Genomic DNA, 16,337 nt, shown 5'->3' on the forward strand with positions numbered 1-16,337 from the left:
GGGGGCTCTCCCGGGTTGGGGTCCCTCCCAGGCTGTCCCCGAAGGCCCCTGGAGGTGCCGACCCCCCAGTCTCCGCGGCCAGACCCGGTCCGGCCCGCCTGGCAGCGAAGCTCCCCGGGCCTTTACACCTCGAGGTGAACGGGCTTGTCATAGAATCCCAGAATCTCAAGGGTTGGAAGGGACATGGAAAGCTCACCCAGCCCAACCCCCCTGCCAGAGCAGGGTCACCCAGAGCACAGCACACAGGAACGTGGCCAGGGGGGTTGGAATGTCTCCAGAGAAGGAGACTCCACAGCCTCTCTGGGCAGCCTGGCCCAGGGCTCTGGCACTCTCACAGCAAAGAAGTTCTTCCTGAGATTCCCATGGAACCTCCTGTGCTCCAGTTTGCACCCACTGCCCCTTGTCCTGTCACAGGACATCACTGCACAAAGCCTAGCTCTGTCCTCCTGACAATCATCTTTAACATATTTGTAACCACTGATGAGGTGGCCCCTCAGTCTCCTCCAAGCCCAACAGACCCAGCTCCCTCAGCCCTTCCTCAGCAGGGAGATGTTCCCCTCCCTCCAGCACCTCTGTGGCTCTGCCCTGGGCTCTCTCAAGCAGTTCCCTGTCCTTCTGGAACTGAAGGTCCCAGAACTGGACCCTAAAACAGTGCGAGGAGCTTTAATCCCTGTCACCAACAGCATGGGCTTTCAGCCCTGGTGGGTTTCACTTTACCCTGGCAGTGCTGTGGCAGCAGCAATTAACACCTACACCTCTTGATGAGGACATTTCTGGTTGTTTTTAATGTCCTGCTTCAGTATCCAGCTCTGAAATGGAGATGTCTCGATAAGATGACCTACAAAGCTAAAATGCATTGTGCTCTTTTTGTTCCTTTGTGGTATTTAAAGATTCTGATTTGGTTTTGCCTTTTCCATAACCCTAAAATATCAGTAGTGCAGGTTAGTTTTGCTGCAGAGATTCATGATCAGGGAGCCTAAATAACTTCTGCTTACTTATCTACTGAGGGAGTAAGGTATGACATTTGTAATAAAAGGGTTTTCTAGGCTGTTACCAAGCATTTGAATTAAATGGGTATTAATGAAAGCAATTTCAAAGGTTTTGAGCAATTGGATTAAAAACCTTTTCATCTGTTTTAGTGCAGAAGAGGTTACAGACAACTGGAGAAGGCACATGGCTGTGAGTTGCAGAGGACAGAAATACTTGTACAAAGGAATTCTTCTAGCATAAAAATCCTAAGAAAAACATCACTCTTAAATAATTCCCAGTGCTTCCCCTGCCTTGTGAGTGGCTGTACTGACTCAGGGGTAAGCCTAGAGCTCAGGAAAGGCCATAAATTCTGCCCCTTCCGCTCCCAAACACTGACTATTTAGGACACAAAAACACCAAGGAGGGAGAAATAATTCTTGTGAATGTCAGGAGAGATCCTGTCAGTCTGGATGAAGTGGCCGGATTAAATTCTTCCCAGTCCTACCAGTACACTGAACTGGGTGGTGCTGTCTGTGCACACCATCCCGCTCCTCACTGTCTGAAGGGGAAAATCCATACTTAGATTGCAACCAACACTGCACAGTTCCTTCCCTTCCCTTCCCTTCCCTTCCCTTCCCTTCCCTTCCCTTCCCTTCCCTTCCCTTCCCTTCCCTTCCCTTCCCTTCCCTTCCCTTCCCTTCCCTTCCCTTCCCTTCCCTTCCCTTCCCTTCCCTTCCCTTCCCTTCCCTTCCCTTCCCTTCCCTTCCCTTCCCTTCCCTTCCCTTCCCTTCCCTTCCCTTCCCTTCCCTTCCCTTCCCTTCCCTTCCCTTTCCTTTCTTTCCCTTCCCCTTTCCTTTCCCTTCCCTTCCTTCCCCTCTCCCCCAGAACAAGTGGCACTACCTATTTGGAGTAGAACCAGGCAGGTTGGGGCCCCCCACCAGCCCCCCCAGACCCATGAGCCACAAGCAGGTGGTACCAGCAGCCCGTGGTGGCTGTGGGGCTGTCACCAGCACCACACTGACCCCCTGGCTTCAGCCACTTGTGAAATGATAAAGCAGGAAATTTTTTTTTTTAAAAAAAGGAAAGGTTTTTTCCCAAAGCCTATGAGGTGCAAGTGGGTTTCAAAGAGAAAATGGACTCAACAGGTGGAAATTTGCCAGCACCCAAATTATGTAGAGACAGAGCTGAGGATGAAGTCCTTCTCCAGATCCAAGGCATCCTTAGCTCCTGCAGTCCTTTCTACATTTCTCCTCTGCTTTGCATGGCAGCATTTCCTGCATGTCTTTGCAGTGAGTCCTGTTTATTACCACTCATTGCACACGTATGGGATCCTTGTGCAGCAAGGTCTTTTCATCCTCAGGTTGCACGTTATTATTCAGCCAGGTGACAATTAGTAGCAACTGCTTTCATTTTTCAGCCCTTACTGGAAACACACCCTCCCTCACTCCCTCTCCATGTGAGGTAATAGGTCTCACTCACAGTCTGTTTATTATGAGCTTTCAAAGCACTTTCCCAAGGTGAGCAGTCATAGCAGCATTTGGATTCTGGTGGGAAAACAAGTCACAAGAAATAGACCAACACCCAGCCTGTCCTGCTGGGAAGGGACATTACTGGAGTAGGCACTAGAGCCCTCTGAGCATAGGGTGGGTGTTCACAGACCCTTTCCTGTGCTGCCTCTTTGTCCCAGAGCTTGAAGGTCTCAGCACTTCCAAAGATCAGGAGTTGGGTCCTGCTTGGGGCACCAGCACCCAAGAACTGGCAGCTGAAGGGCCTTTGTGAGCCTGGTCCCTGTGAGCTGGTGGCAGGGTCAGGAGTGAGGCTGGCTCTCCTTCCCTGTTGGTTTGGTTTTGGCTGTAACATGCAGTGTAACCCTCCAGCCAAGGCTCCTTCCCAAACCCAACTGAGAGTGGTAAGAACAGAGATGAGCTCCTTTCATGACAGATTCACTGCTGGCTTTCGAGCTCCGTCTGCTGGGGCTGGAAGAGGCAGGAGGTGGTATTTAGAGAGCCAGAAATTCAGGAACCAGCAACTCTCAAGCCTACAGCTGCGTGTAATGTGCTGACATCTGGCTGAAACTCTTGGCAGTTCACTTGGGAGATGAGGAAATGCTTCAGCAGCTCTGCTAGGAGAGACAGAGCCAGGCAGGTCTGGGCTCCGCGAGCAGATCTCCCCGCACAGCTCACCAGCCACACACACCTCCCAGGCTGGTGACATTTGCTCTTCTTCTTCTTCTCCTCAGTCTGAAGATTAACTAGGCTTTTCAAACAGGCTTTTCACTCTCCGAGACAGTCCTTTCAGATGGCACTTCCATGCACATTTTGAATTGCTGATTTATTCTATTTTTAATCTGATCTCCGGCTTCAGACTCATGCTCTGAGTGCAAACTGTGCTCTCATCCAGAGGGACTCCCTGAGATTATTTTGATAAATGTTTGCATTCAGCTTCCTACCAATCCAAATTCCTCAAGGGAAAACTGTCCCCAGGAAATCTGTTGATATTCTAGTGACTAAGTCTGGAGACTCTGAATATCCAAATCCCAGCACTTTATCCTTCCAAGGTCTCATATAATTTTCAAGTCTCATATCATTTTATAATGGCAATTGTCACCACATCTGCTGGGTTTAGGTTTTGGGTCCTCCATTTCTTCCTTAAAAGAAACTGGCAACATAAGCCAAATCTTATTTTCTTCATCTCATTGTTTGCTTAATTTCCACAGAAATGATTGCATTTTTGCAAAGAATGTAGGAATGAAAGTTACTGTGTGTGCACCAGTAATGGACAATGAAATAACATGACTGATGATCAACTTATTTATCATGTCCCTGTTCTGTTTAATTAACCATTAGGGCATTTGTAGTAAGTTAGTCACCACCACATCTCTGAGGTGAAAGCAAACCAGAGAGAACAGTTGTGTGGGGCTCTCCCAGGACTTGTGGGGACTGCAGAGAAGTAGAACTTCTGATAGCTGAGACTACAGGATGTTTTCTTTTTGCGATTTGATGAGTTAGTTCCTACTGTCATTAGTTCCAGCCTCACCAGGTGAGCAGGACCACTTCACAGGCTTGTCTGGAGCTGTACATTGTGCAGCTGGAATTGACAGGGGCAATTTTTTTAAGTTGGAAACCAGGGGAGGTGAAGCTAAGAGGAAATCAATGTCTGAGTTGACAATGATCCTGGTCTGAAGGATCCTAACATGGTGTCCTCTGTCAGCAAAGGACTGGCACTGACATAAAACTCACTGGCCTGTGCTTCACCCAAGGGCCCTAGGGAGGACGGGTCTGCATGGATGGGACCCCAAAATCCAGCAGTTCCAGCTGCAGAAGGTGCCTGTGGCAGCTTGTACCTGGTTGCAGACTCCATTGGGCTTCCACTGCTGTAGGCTTGGGTGTAGAGACACACCAGGTTACCCAGTGCACAGTGCTGCCCTGAAGCCATGGTCTGTGGGAGGTGATCTGAGTGCTCCATACCTCTCTTTGGGGAGCCAGGGGATGCTGACAAGACCAGCTGTGGCAGGGAGGAGAGGTGGGCAGAAATTGGGAAGGTTCTAGGGACAAACCAAGAGAGATTCTAAAGAGCAAACGCTGTTTGTTTTGCAATGCAAGCTTGTCATCTGTTGTGCCAAATTAAAACGAAATTCCCACGAGGAATGCTGACACACAACTGGTACATTTCGACTTTGAATAGGCACAGAGCAGCTCTCAGGCTGTGAGGAGTGCAGGGGGCACCAGCCCCACCTGCCTGCCTACCCCACCACGGTGGGACCCCAGCCAAGGCTGAGCTGCTGACAGCAGAGGGGATTGCAGCCATTTCTGCTGAGGGGGAAGTAGCCTCGGTAGCCAGAGGGAGAGCTCAAGGAGTCTGGTGGAGGAGCTCCACGAAAAAGGAGATACAAAGATTTTTACTAAAGGCAGGACATGAAATCGTGGGGATGGCAAAGCTGTCCTATTTATGCTACTTCAGAACTCCTCAGCTGCACACACCCGACAGAGCCTGGAGGGTTTTTAGAAATTTCTGCTGCCTCCTGCAATGAACCTGAAGTCACCAGGAGAGCTTTTGCTGCCTGAGCCTTGCTGGGTCCAGCCGAGCATGACAGGAACCTCACCCAGGCAGAGCAAGGAAAGCCCAAAGACGATGGAGCTTTATGAGCCTCCTCTGAAAGCAGCTCACTTGAGATAGGGATGCAGATCACAGCCCTCCTAATCCAAGCAGGCAGCTATAAACAAGGCAATTCTAGACTGATTCCCCTTGATCCGAGAGGTGCTGCCTGGGATGTTACAGCAGCTCCATGTCAGGTGATGGGCCAGGGGAAGAGAGAATTAGCTCAGAGCCACACTGGGATAATCCTTGAAATGGCACCAGCTCTCGATTGGTTTAACGTGGTCTGATTCATCTCTTCAGCCCGTGTAGAATCAAGACAGGGGAAGAAAAATAAGTCATGCTGAAATATCGGTGCAACTGGCCTCTCAGATGAGCGAACAAGAACAGATTGTTTCAAAAAAGCAGAGAGAAATCCCTCTTCAGTTTGCAGGGATGGAGTGCAGCTGTGTGCACCTGTACAGGGATTTTGGAAAACGTGCTCTGCCCTACCCAAACATTCCCTTCTCCAGAGTTGAGGAGTGGATGATACATGTGATACACCTACCTGACCTATATGGCAGCTCCTCTCCCCATGAACAGGCTGAACATTTCTTTTTACAACTGGAGGAAGGCAGTAGTTCTTGCTTCTCTTCACATCTGTTGTTCTGTTTCAGGATTACACTAGGAGGGGCTGGTCAGATGCTCAATTCAGAGTCAGCTCAAACTTTTGCTTTGGTCCATTCAATCCTTTTCATTTCTCTTTCAATTGTCCTGGTCCTGATTTGATACCAAAGCCCTTGAAGCCCTCAAAGCAGGGAGAGCTCAGAGGTGGTGCACATCTGTCTGGGTATAGAGTGACTGTTATTTAACTCCATGGAGTCATTTGGTGTGCTGAGCTCACTCAAACCTTTCCAACTGTTGGGTCACATATTTCTGAGAGCACACAGTTTGGAAGGAGGGTATTGCTTCACCAAGAAGTGAGACACAATCACAGTGCTGATTTCTCACCTTGGCAAGAAGCAAACAGGCAATGGCAGAGAGACCAGCACTGAATGCTTTCAACCCCCTGCACGTGTGGGCACAGGCACATCAGGTGCACTGTCCTTCCCTGCAGTCTCTCTCTGCCACTGATGGTTGTGAGGAGTGCTCTGGTGCAAGGGGAAGGTATTTCTGCAGCAGACAGATTGAGCCATCTCACCTGCTGGAACTTCTTCCCAGCATCAAGTCATGCAAGCTCCAAGAGGGATGTTTGGGTCTCCATCAATTCTGGGCATTATAAAGTCAATACTAAAAATCTGACAGGTGGAACTCATGCTGGCACCTCGGCTTTCACTCTTCTGAACTGTCCTGAACTTCTTGGCACCAAGACTATGTGTTCTTTTTACTGGGGCTTTCACAACCCTTGTTCCCAGAATGAAAACAGCTGCCAGCGCATGCAGCACCCCAGGGAAGACCCTCACCTTGTTCCAGAGCACAGGAACAGAGTGGGAACAGCTCTGTGTGCTTGATGTCAAGCTGTGATGTTTGCAAGGGACTGAAGCATGAACTGCCCCGCTAATGCTAGCAGGTGTGAGTAACAAAGGAGAAAAAGGCTGATAATCAAAGCAAAAGAAAATAGCAAAAAAGATAAACCCTCCCGAGCAGGCATTGTGAGAAGGAATTAATGGTTAATCTGCTCTCATTGTGGAGTAGGAGGAAAAAATGCAATTGCAAAGCGAAAGAGAAGTTCACCTTGCAAAGCAAATTTGTCATTCACTCTGGCTGATTATTGCTGTTATTTGCTCTTCACTCTCTGAGCAGTAAGGAGAAAGCATGCAAATGACCCCAGACTATAGGCATAATCACCTGCAACCTCCCTGCCTGTGTCATTGCACACACACACAGAGGGGATGCTAAACACAGCCTCGGAAATTCAGGAGGATAATTGATCCTCTGACGCGTAGAAGCCCACGGGGCTCCTGACGAGCACAGGTATAAAAGGAGATGCACCTCCCTGGCAGCCAGAGGACAGCTGGGGGGACATCCAAGTGTCCTCCCAGCCCAGCACGCATCCCACATCCTGCCCGGGCTCCCCGTGGAGAGGACAGACCCAGCAGGGCTCACGGAAGCAGCTCTGGAGAAGTTGGATTCGCAACAGGGGAAGGAAACACCTGAGCAGGAGCTGATCCAGGAAGAGCTGGTTTTCCAAGGGAACGGTAAGTGTGAGTTTCTGTACGTGCATTTAACAGGATAATGTCTGTCTGTAAATTGGAGACAGTTAAAGTACACTGAAATGCCATGGAAGCTGGCATCTGTAACTAGCTCTGCCAGGTACAATATCCTTTGTACCATACAAGATTTGTTTGTACCAAGTGACAGAATGAAGCGAGAGCTGAACTGCAGGGTAAGTGCAAATCAACAGAGTAACACTAGAGATGAGCTGTTAAAAAACACATTAGACATTTGGCAGCTGTAGCACAGCCTTCCTCTACTGCTATTCTGATGTGATTCCCTTTTACCTTGGAAAATGAGTGGTTTTACTCACCCATCAATAAAACTGTGTTTGAGCCACGGAGAAAGGCAACAGTGTGTTACAGACAATGAGGAGCCAGCTCCAGCGAGCCCGGGGGAGGCACTTGAAAGGATTTCTGCTTTGCTGATGTAGTCTTTCATGGTATAAAAATCTGAACTTTTCTAAAACCACAGGAAAAACTTATTTTCATCTACATAGTGGTATTTTTAAGACTGATCAGGTTAAGGTTTCAGAAACAGCAAGTTACCCCATCTCTGCAACATCACTGGTGCTGCTGGCGCACAGGATGGAGTGAAGCTATTAGGCTGTATCTGCTGGAACGGCACTAGAAGCTCTTCATCTGAAGGGGAATTTATTTATTAATAATTCTTTTTCCATGCTGCCAGAAAGGAGAGTAAAGTGTTCCTCACCTCAGGAGAATTTTGAAGGTTTTGCAGAGCTGTCAAGCTGCCTGTATGCAGGGTGACACTTCAGTTCCCCAGCTTCTCCTCTGAAATAGCAGACACTAACAGGGAAGGGCTGTGGGACTTCTCATTTCAGGCTCCTTCCAGAGGGAAAAAGGGAGACAGAAATGCCCACGAAGCAGACTGTAGTGAAGGGAGAGAAGATAAAGCAAGACAGGAGAAGAAAGGCAAAACCAGAAACTGAAAACATCCCCCTCCCCCCCCCCAATAATGATCACAATGAAACTAATAACAGGGAAGAGAAAACCAAAACCAAACTCAAAAGGACAAAAAGTAATTCTGGAGGAAACCCCAGCATTCAAAGATAAAACAGATGCAGAAAGAAAGTGGTAAGCAGGGCTGTATTCTAGAAATAAAATATTTAGGGGAGAGAGGCACAAAAGAGATAAGCTTTTTCAAGTTCAAATGAAGAAGATGGGGAATAAAAAAGGCAGCAAATTTGCCTTAAAACCAGAAGCCCGGCGAGCCTCTCTTAAAGTCATTTTTTTTGCTGCTTCTGAGCATTCCTTGGCTTTCTGAGGGGCCAGAGTAGCGCTGTAAGAAACCAGGTACTGGAGGAAGGGGATACCACCAGGTATTCCCTCTGCTGGACGCCAGATGAACAGGTAGGGAAGCTGCTGAACTCCCAGCCCATCAGGGAACAGGGAATGGGCTGAGAACAAGTTTGTGATAAGAATCCCCATTTTTTTAGTGCACCACCTTGTCTGCCTATGCACTTCTGACACTGCCACTAATTCTGTCATTGACTTCCTCAGTATCCAGATGGGACCCACTTACATGAACACTGGTCCTTAATTAGTCCCCCCTACCAGAGGGGTGGGCAGCTCTTTCCAAGCAGTAGAACAGAGCTCACTGCTGATGTTTCCCATCAGAATGGGTGCCCTCCTGCCACCACTGCCAGTAAAACCTGCTTGGAAAGTTTGCTGGGGAAATTAGAAGCCCAAGCAATCCCTTTCCATTTGGAAAGAGCTCTCTTCGCAACAAAGTATTGTTATACCTTTGAAAGGTTTTAAAAAAACCTAATTCTCCTTCAACCACAGCCAGGGGACAGGTCAACAAGGGGGTCCCACAGCATGAAACCCTGCTGACCAGCCCTGCCTCCCACCAGCCCCCTGAGCAGTCACACACAGCCACTGCCTCCAGGAACTGCACGTCCTAGCAAAGACTTTGTCATGTCAAGACATCTCTGCGTTGGGAAGCACCATAAGCACAAACACAAGAGGCACAAATCCAGCCCCTTTGTGCCAATAAGTAAGCAGGGGGACCAAGAACATGAAGGTGGCACTTGGCCTCCCCTCCTGGCCCTCAGCATCTCACTGCTCTATGTTTCAGGTTACCCCAAGGGTGGAAGATGCTGGATAAGGCCACTCTGCTGCTGTTCCTGCATTTGGTCACATGCTCCATCTCCTCTCCTCTCTACCCAGCTCTCAGGTAAGCTGCTGGCTGAGATGCCCATGCTGGTGCTTCCTGCCTCATCTTTCACCTTGTGCAAAATCAGCACGTGCCAAAGGAAGGTTGCCAGCACTTCTGAAAGCCAGAAGAACTAACTATGTGTGTGTTGGAAAATCTATTTCTTTGCCTTGGCTTAATTTTTTAGGCACACTGTTAGCCTAGAGGTGGTTTTCAAAGAAGGTAGGCACCTGAGAGGTTATTTCAGCCCAAACAGTTCATTTTAGAATTGAATGCTAGGTCCTATAAAGGTAAATCTGGCTATTTCCAGAGCAGCCAGCACCACTGGCTCCATCACTGATTAAAATTTGTGCCTGCAGGCCACCTGCATGGAAATCAGAACTGCAGGTATTCTAGTACCTGAGCTCAACATCTGCCTGTTAATATTTCAAGTATTTTCTTGCCAACTGTTAAAATGTGTGATATTCTTTCATACCACTACAAATCAGTGGAAGCACAAAATTGAGCACTGGGGTCTACAACGTGGATTTGCAGCATCCCATGGAAAATGCTTTAGCCTTGTGCCACAGCCGTGGTGTAATGATACCAGAATAGCTGGAATTTTGCTGGAGGAGGCTGGGAGCTCAGTGAGGGGATACGTGTGTTTGGGGCAGCTCTATCAACCATCATTTCACTGCTGAAATAGCTTCAGGGCAGCTTCTAGCTGGGGAGAGTGACAGGCAACACTTGTGTTACTGATGAGATGGGGATGGCAAAAGGAGAAAGAAAAAGCAGAACGTGGAGTAGTGGCCAAGAAGGCTGATCCCTGCCTGGCAACTGAGAACACCTTGCAGTGAGCCTTGGGTGTGTCTTGCAGGTACAGCCCAGGGCCAGTTGCTGCCAAGGCCCTCAACTTCCAGCTACAACACAACAGCCATAACCCCTTGGCAGAGGAACAGGAGGAAGAGGGTTTGTTAACAGACCCCACAGAGAAAAGGTTTGTACCTCACCTCTCAGCTCTACTGCAGCAAGAACATGCTGGTTATGATCTTCTCCAGCCCGGGAGCAAACCAGCAGGTCACTTAGTCCCATGACCACTGCAAAGTTCAGGCTCTTGAGGAAGAACCCAGCTGAGCTTTGCAATCAGAGCAGCAGGCTGGGACCACAGCAGCTCTCACCATCACCTGTGTCCACAACCAGGCTGCTGTCCCTCCAGCAGCAATGACATATTGACAGGGGCAGGGGCACAGGCCCAGCACTCCTGCAGGGAACATAATTTTCCACTGGGCTCTGGGAATCCATCTGTATGGTTGTTAGAGCCTCTCCTTTCCATCCCTGCCTGGAGATGGAGGATGGTTATTTCTGTCTGTAGCACAGAGAACCCATCCTTAAGACAGTGGGACCAGCCAAGTGGGTTGTACTTCCCTTACCTGTGTCTAACCACTGTGGTTCTCCTCTTTTCCACTGATTCTCTGACCTCATCTTTGGTTTGCAGGTACTTCTCCTCACTTTTTTTAGTCTGGGTACTAATTAACTGACATTTTATTTTGCCTGTTGCCTCCCTGTCAGGACTAAGCTTCCTAAAATCCTTTTACCCTCCAACAGTAGCACAGTCCAATACCACAAAGTGTTGGCTGTGCTTACCTGCCCCTGACCCCAGCAGTGTCACATCTGGTCTGTAGTCACCTGAAACACCCATTTGTCACCTAGAAGGCTGAGTGCCAGCTCAGGGAGCACAACTTCTGCTTGTCTCTCACCCCTAGGATGCAGCGCCACGCTGATGCCATATTCACTGACAACTACAGGAAATTCCTGGGGCAGATCTCTGCCCGGAAATTCTTACAGACCATCATTGGCAAGAGGCTTGGGTAAGCACAGAGCTTTGCTGTCCCTAGGGCTAAAATTCTGCTTGGTACACTGGGCAGCTTCTTTCATGCACATAGAAGCAGTAGCTGCCTTCCACGGCAACAGAAGGAATCTTTCCTGCTGTTCCATGTCCCAAAGGGCATCCTGCATCCCTCTGTCTCGGATACCCCTAATCACAGCTATAATTAAGCAGCCTAATTAATCCTTTCCTCCGAGGCTCTCAGTGTCAGATCAGCTGAGAGCTCTACCATAGTATCAACAAGCAATAATATTTGCAAATAATAACTGCAACGATCATTCACTGGTAGAAAAGTTATCCCTGGCCTGGTTTGAGCACAGAAAACAACCTCTCCACTACCACTTGGGTAGCTTTGGCTAGAAAGATCAAGGACTGCCACTAAATAAGACCAACTAGTCAGATGGGTGCCAGCTCCAACCCCTCTCCTAATACAGCAGCAGGTAGGGCTGACCAGTTTCTTACTGAAACTAAGCAGACTGGCCCAGGCTCAGACCCAGTGTGTTTCACTGCTGTGCTGCTCAGCCTGGGCCAAACTTGGAGTGACTCAGAGGCATTTCTGAGAGAGATGTTTCTCATCCTTGCATTAACAGAAGCAGTGAGAGCAGCCCAGGGGAAGGGGTGCATGAATTTCTGAGCAGGCGCCAGTCTGGCAGCATCCTGATGGACAGCCACTACCACCAGCAGATGGTACTGAGGGACTTCCTGGGAGCCATTCTGCAGAGCCAAAGGTAGGTGGGGATCAAGACATTGTAAGACAAAGTCCTTATTGCTGTCTGGCTTCCAGATGTGAAGCTACTGGATTAAGTTATCACCTTTCAGATACTCTCAGAGAATAAAGCTCTTACCTGACTGCCTAACCCAGCCCTTCCCTTAGGTGGGCAAGTAGGGTGCAGAGAAGGCACAGCCTCTCCTGAGCCAGCCTGCACCATGCACACCAGCACATCATTGTGCTGTGTCTTCTCACCCTGATAATTCAGTAAAATAGCAGTGGAAAGAGTAATTTCTCTCTCCATTCCAATTATGCCACCTCTGTCCTGTTCTCTCCTTTCCCAGGCCTCAGGACATCAGCAGCAGCCAGTTAGAGGGCTTTCCCAGCACCCTGGCTAAGTTCATGTAAATCTCTCTCCCTTTCCATCTCCCCATGCTCTGGTGAGTACCATTCCCTGCTCAGCTCAGTACACAGCACACTGCTTCTGCACTGCTCAAGCAAGTTGAAGGAGAGCTCCTTCAGCCAAGCCAACTTCCACTGCTGTCTCTGAAAAAGGGCTGCTTGCTGCATTCTAAGGAGGAAAAAAACTCCCAATCAGTTTTGTCAAGTAGCTGAAGTTCTGTTAATCAGAACAGGAGATGATGTGTTGTGAAGCTGCATGCAGATGTCTGGCAACAGGCTTGCAGCAACCAAAAGCAGCCTTGTAAAGTTGCCCGAGACTGTGTCCCTGAGTGCCTAAGCTGGGCTAAAGGCAGACAAATCTTCCCCCAGGAGCAGAACCTGCCTCTAAATCCCTGGGACATTCCAGGTTTTTCTTGCACTGAATAGAAGTGTTACTGTTTTATCCACCCCTCACTCCTGAAATAGTCACTTGGAACTTGAAATGCACTCTAAATCTTACCAGCTCTAAGAGACCAAGAGCCAGCAGACAGTCCATCCTTGGGAATACCCTCACTCATACAAATGTCAGTTGTTCTGTTTGAAGCAACCTCATCCTATTGCTCTGTCCCATAGAAACTGAGCCTGACCAGCCCCAGGCAGCACTATATAAAGGGGTGTGGAGAGACCTTTATGCACGTGAAACCAAAAAGGGGCTGGGGAGGGGAAGTGCAGAACTTTACATACATGATGCCTATGGATTCAGCTGGCAGGACATGGCATTTCAGCATGTCTCTTGCCATGCTTGACTTGGTTACCTTTCCACAAATAATCTCAGCCAGGAAAAGCCCCCAAAGAATGAAAAAACTTCTGTGTGTGCTCTCACAGAGTTTCCTCAGAATTCTCTTTTCCTCCTGCTTCTGTCTAGAACAATTCAGAGCTGATGGATCTAGCTGGACAATAAGCCCTTCACAGCACTGAAGACATGCCTGGATGTGACCAGCTGGAAACTGATGTATACACTCCTCATATCTGTTCAAAGGAATGCAGTTCTGATATGCTACTTATTTATTTGAGCCCTTAAAATTTAACTCCCCTCTCTATATGCTGGTCTGGTATATATATATATATATATTTTTACTGAAAATCAGAAAATACCTCCATGGTTTAACCTCAGGCTGCTTTACATACAAAGACCAAAACAACCAATACATTTGTAATCTGGGCACATACTGCCTACTAATTAAGGCTTCCAAATTACAAAGCATAAAAAAATACCTCCATGGTTTAACCTCAGGCTGCTTTACATACAAAGACCAAAACAACCAATACATTTGTAATCTGGGCACATACTGCCTACTAATTAAGGCTTCCAAATTACAAAGCATAGCAAAATTTCTGCCAAGTCATCATTCTGTTTGAGGGCCTGATTAATAAACATGAGGCCACCAAAAGGCACCTTTAGGCAACTTAGTAAATTGATTATAGCCTCCTCTAAATAGATGCTGATGGCACAACCACACACGCAGCTTGGAGCAGGGCCAGGTAAGACATGAATCCACACATCTGCCACCCCTTAGAAACACTGCTGTGAGCTGCTGCTGTCTAGCTCCTTGATACAGAGCATTGGCAGCAAAAAACTGAGCTCTGCAAAGCTCAGCTACCAGTTACTGCTCATCCTTGAGGTGCTCAAACAAAGGTACAGCCCTGCTAGAGCTAAAGGAGATCCCTGTGCATCAGGTTGGGCTGTCACTGTGTTTGAATTGTCAGCCAGTGGCTCTGCACTCCACCATGGCTAGGGTTACAACTGTAAATGTTTTCAGAGTATTAAGTTATTAACCCAGTGATCTCACACAACTGCTTCCTTCCCTGTCACCCCAATTCTCCAATTGTTTGTGTAATAATCACATTTTCAGAAATGTAAATATCGTCAGGATGGGGTCTGGTTTCCCATCATTACTGGGAAATAAAAATGGTTCTAAATAAACCTGTCCAACAGCAGGTCAAGATGGCTTTTTGTCTGCTGAGACATTAGGTTCTTGTTTCTGGGCCCAGAATGGAAGATGCTCAAAGGCAGGGGTCAAGTGCACTGAGTCAACACCAATAACTCAAGACAAGGTTGGAAATACAGTGACATGAAACATATTCATGCCTCTGAAACCATCCCTCCTTGCACCCAAACAAGTTATTGATAGTCTGCAGTAGATACCACCTCATTTTTCCACAGCTGACCATGTTTTTAATAGAATCACAGAAGCACAGAATCTGCTGTTTCAGGACAGCAGGCTCCCACATGCATGGAAATGAGTTTATACTTGTACCAAATCCCTAGAAATATTCCCTGTTCAGGTTTTTACAATTCCAGCACTACAAAAATATTACTAACTCCCCAGCAGGGTGGGGAGCAATGAGGGGATGTTGAGGAAGATCAGTGAAGGTGTGACAGCAGCAAGTGCACTAATGGGCAACCTATTACTCTTCTGCAGGCAGGCAGCTGGCACAGTCAGACATGAGCCATCCTTCTGCTCCACAGTACAGCTGGACAGAGAACACACAGAAGAAAAAAACACCTGAGCAGGCCTGATTCTAAATGTGTTTGTAACCCTGTTTTGTAACAACTAACACACCAGAAGCCATCAGGACTTGCTTGTTCCATGGAAAGCAATTATACAAAAGAAGCAGCTTTCCCAAGTTGTAAATAAATGTGGGAGTAAAAAAACTTAAAATTCTGTTAAGTGGCATAAAAGTTATATGCAAACATGAGATTGGATACTCCAGGTAAAAATCAAAAGACCTAACAAAAACACTTTGGAAAGACCTGAGTCTGTGTGATTAAATAGAAGGGACTCCCTTTAAAAGTTCAGTTTGTGTCAAAATGAGGAAACAAGCTCAAACTCTGGGAGATAAAATATAGAAACAAATACAGCAAATCAGAAAATGGGCAATAAAAGGCCCAAAGAATAAAAACAACCTTTCCTAACAGATAGCTGAGGAGGTAGAAAATCAACAGGAACACGTACAGCTTAGAGAAGATAGATCACAGCAGCACACCAGGATTTTCTTTTGGCATCTGTGTTCTCCTTGGATAATGTGCCGAACCTCTACAGGGAAAGCACTGGAGAGCTGTCCTAGCAGGAAGCATCAGTGAAAAAATAAGTTATAAAACAAAGCTGATAAAATACAAGGCTCAAAAATAACTCACCAGGTTGAAAAGGAATTCCGAAGTCAAATACTAGAAATAGCAGCTTAATTATTTCTTGCTTAAAATTCCTTTATTCCCAGAGGACTCAAATGCAGCAAGAGATGAGGGTTTTGAAGGAGTGCAGAGGAGGTCCAAGGAGCAGTTCATTAAACCTCCATGGTGTACAGGAGAACTTTCACATGGAACAAATGGGTAGAAACTATTACAAAGAACTGAAACAGTGAGGTAAGTGTGAACAACTGCAGTGGGAAAGAAGCAAGATGGCTTTTATGAAGTGGAGTCATGTCTCACACATGTGAAGTTCTTCAGAGGACTCAGTTCCACACCCTTTATCCACATGCTTGTTGGTTAATATATCTTTCTGGGCTCTCCAGAAGACATTTGATTAAGTTCCTTTGCCAAAAGGCCTTTAAAGAAACTGGTCTGTCAGGGGACGAGCCAACAAACAGATGCAGGGGAGGAAACTGTTAAGTTTCCCATGTGGAAGTTGCTCATCAGGAAGAAATTTTGGCCTTTGGTTATTACTGTCAGTGTGTCCTTCAATAAAGCCCAAATCTGCTGCCTCAAGACTGCTTGGTGGTCTTGAAGGTGGTAACCAAGAGAAGTTAGAGCACTCAAACGTGGCAGCCAGCAGATTCCAGGCATTGGGTTTGTGGAAGAACAGACAATACCCTCAATCAAGCTTGTATTTGGAGTGAAAAGGTTACTTCCAGAGGCTGAAAAGGAAGTGAACCCACTCAAGGGACATACCA

General features: G+C 47.5%; 1 protein-coding gene across 1 annotated transcript; it reads left to right on the forward strand.

Moving 5' to 3' along the window:
- Nucleotides 1-9,373: 9,373 nt before the first annotated feature.
- On the forward strand, nt 9,374-12,413 carry GHRH (growth hormone releasing hormone). Its single transcript, XM_009998703.1, has 5 exons — nt 9,374-9,453; nt 10,289-10,408; nt 11,175-11,279; nt 11,887-12,024; nt 12,350-12,413. Exons 1-5 carry the CDS (start codon nt 9,374-9,376, stop codon nt 12,411-12,413), a joined length of 507 nt encoding a protein of 168 aa, XP_009997005.1.
- The last annotated feature ends 3,924 nt before the right edge of the window (nt 12,414-16,337 follow it).

Source organism: Chaetura pelagica, unplaced genomic scaffold (genome assembly GCF_000747805.2).
Source record: "Chaetura pelagica isolate M959 unplaced genomic scaffold, ChaPel_1.0 scaffold275, whole genome shotgun sequence".
In the NCBI taxonomy this organism is placed as follows: domain Eukaryota; kingdom Metazoa; phylum Chordata; class Aves; order Apodiformes; family Apodidae; genus Chaetura; species Chaetura pelagica.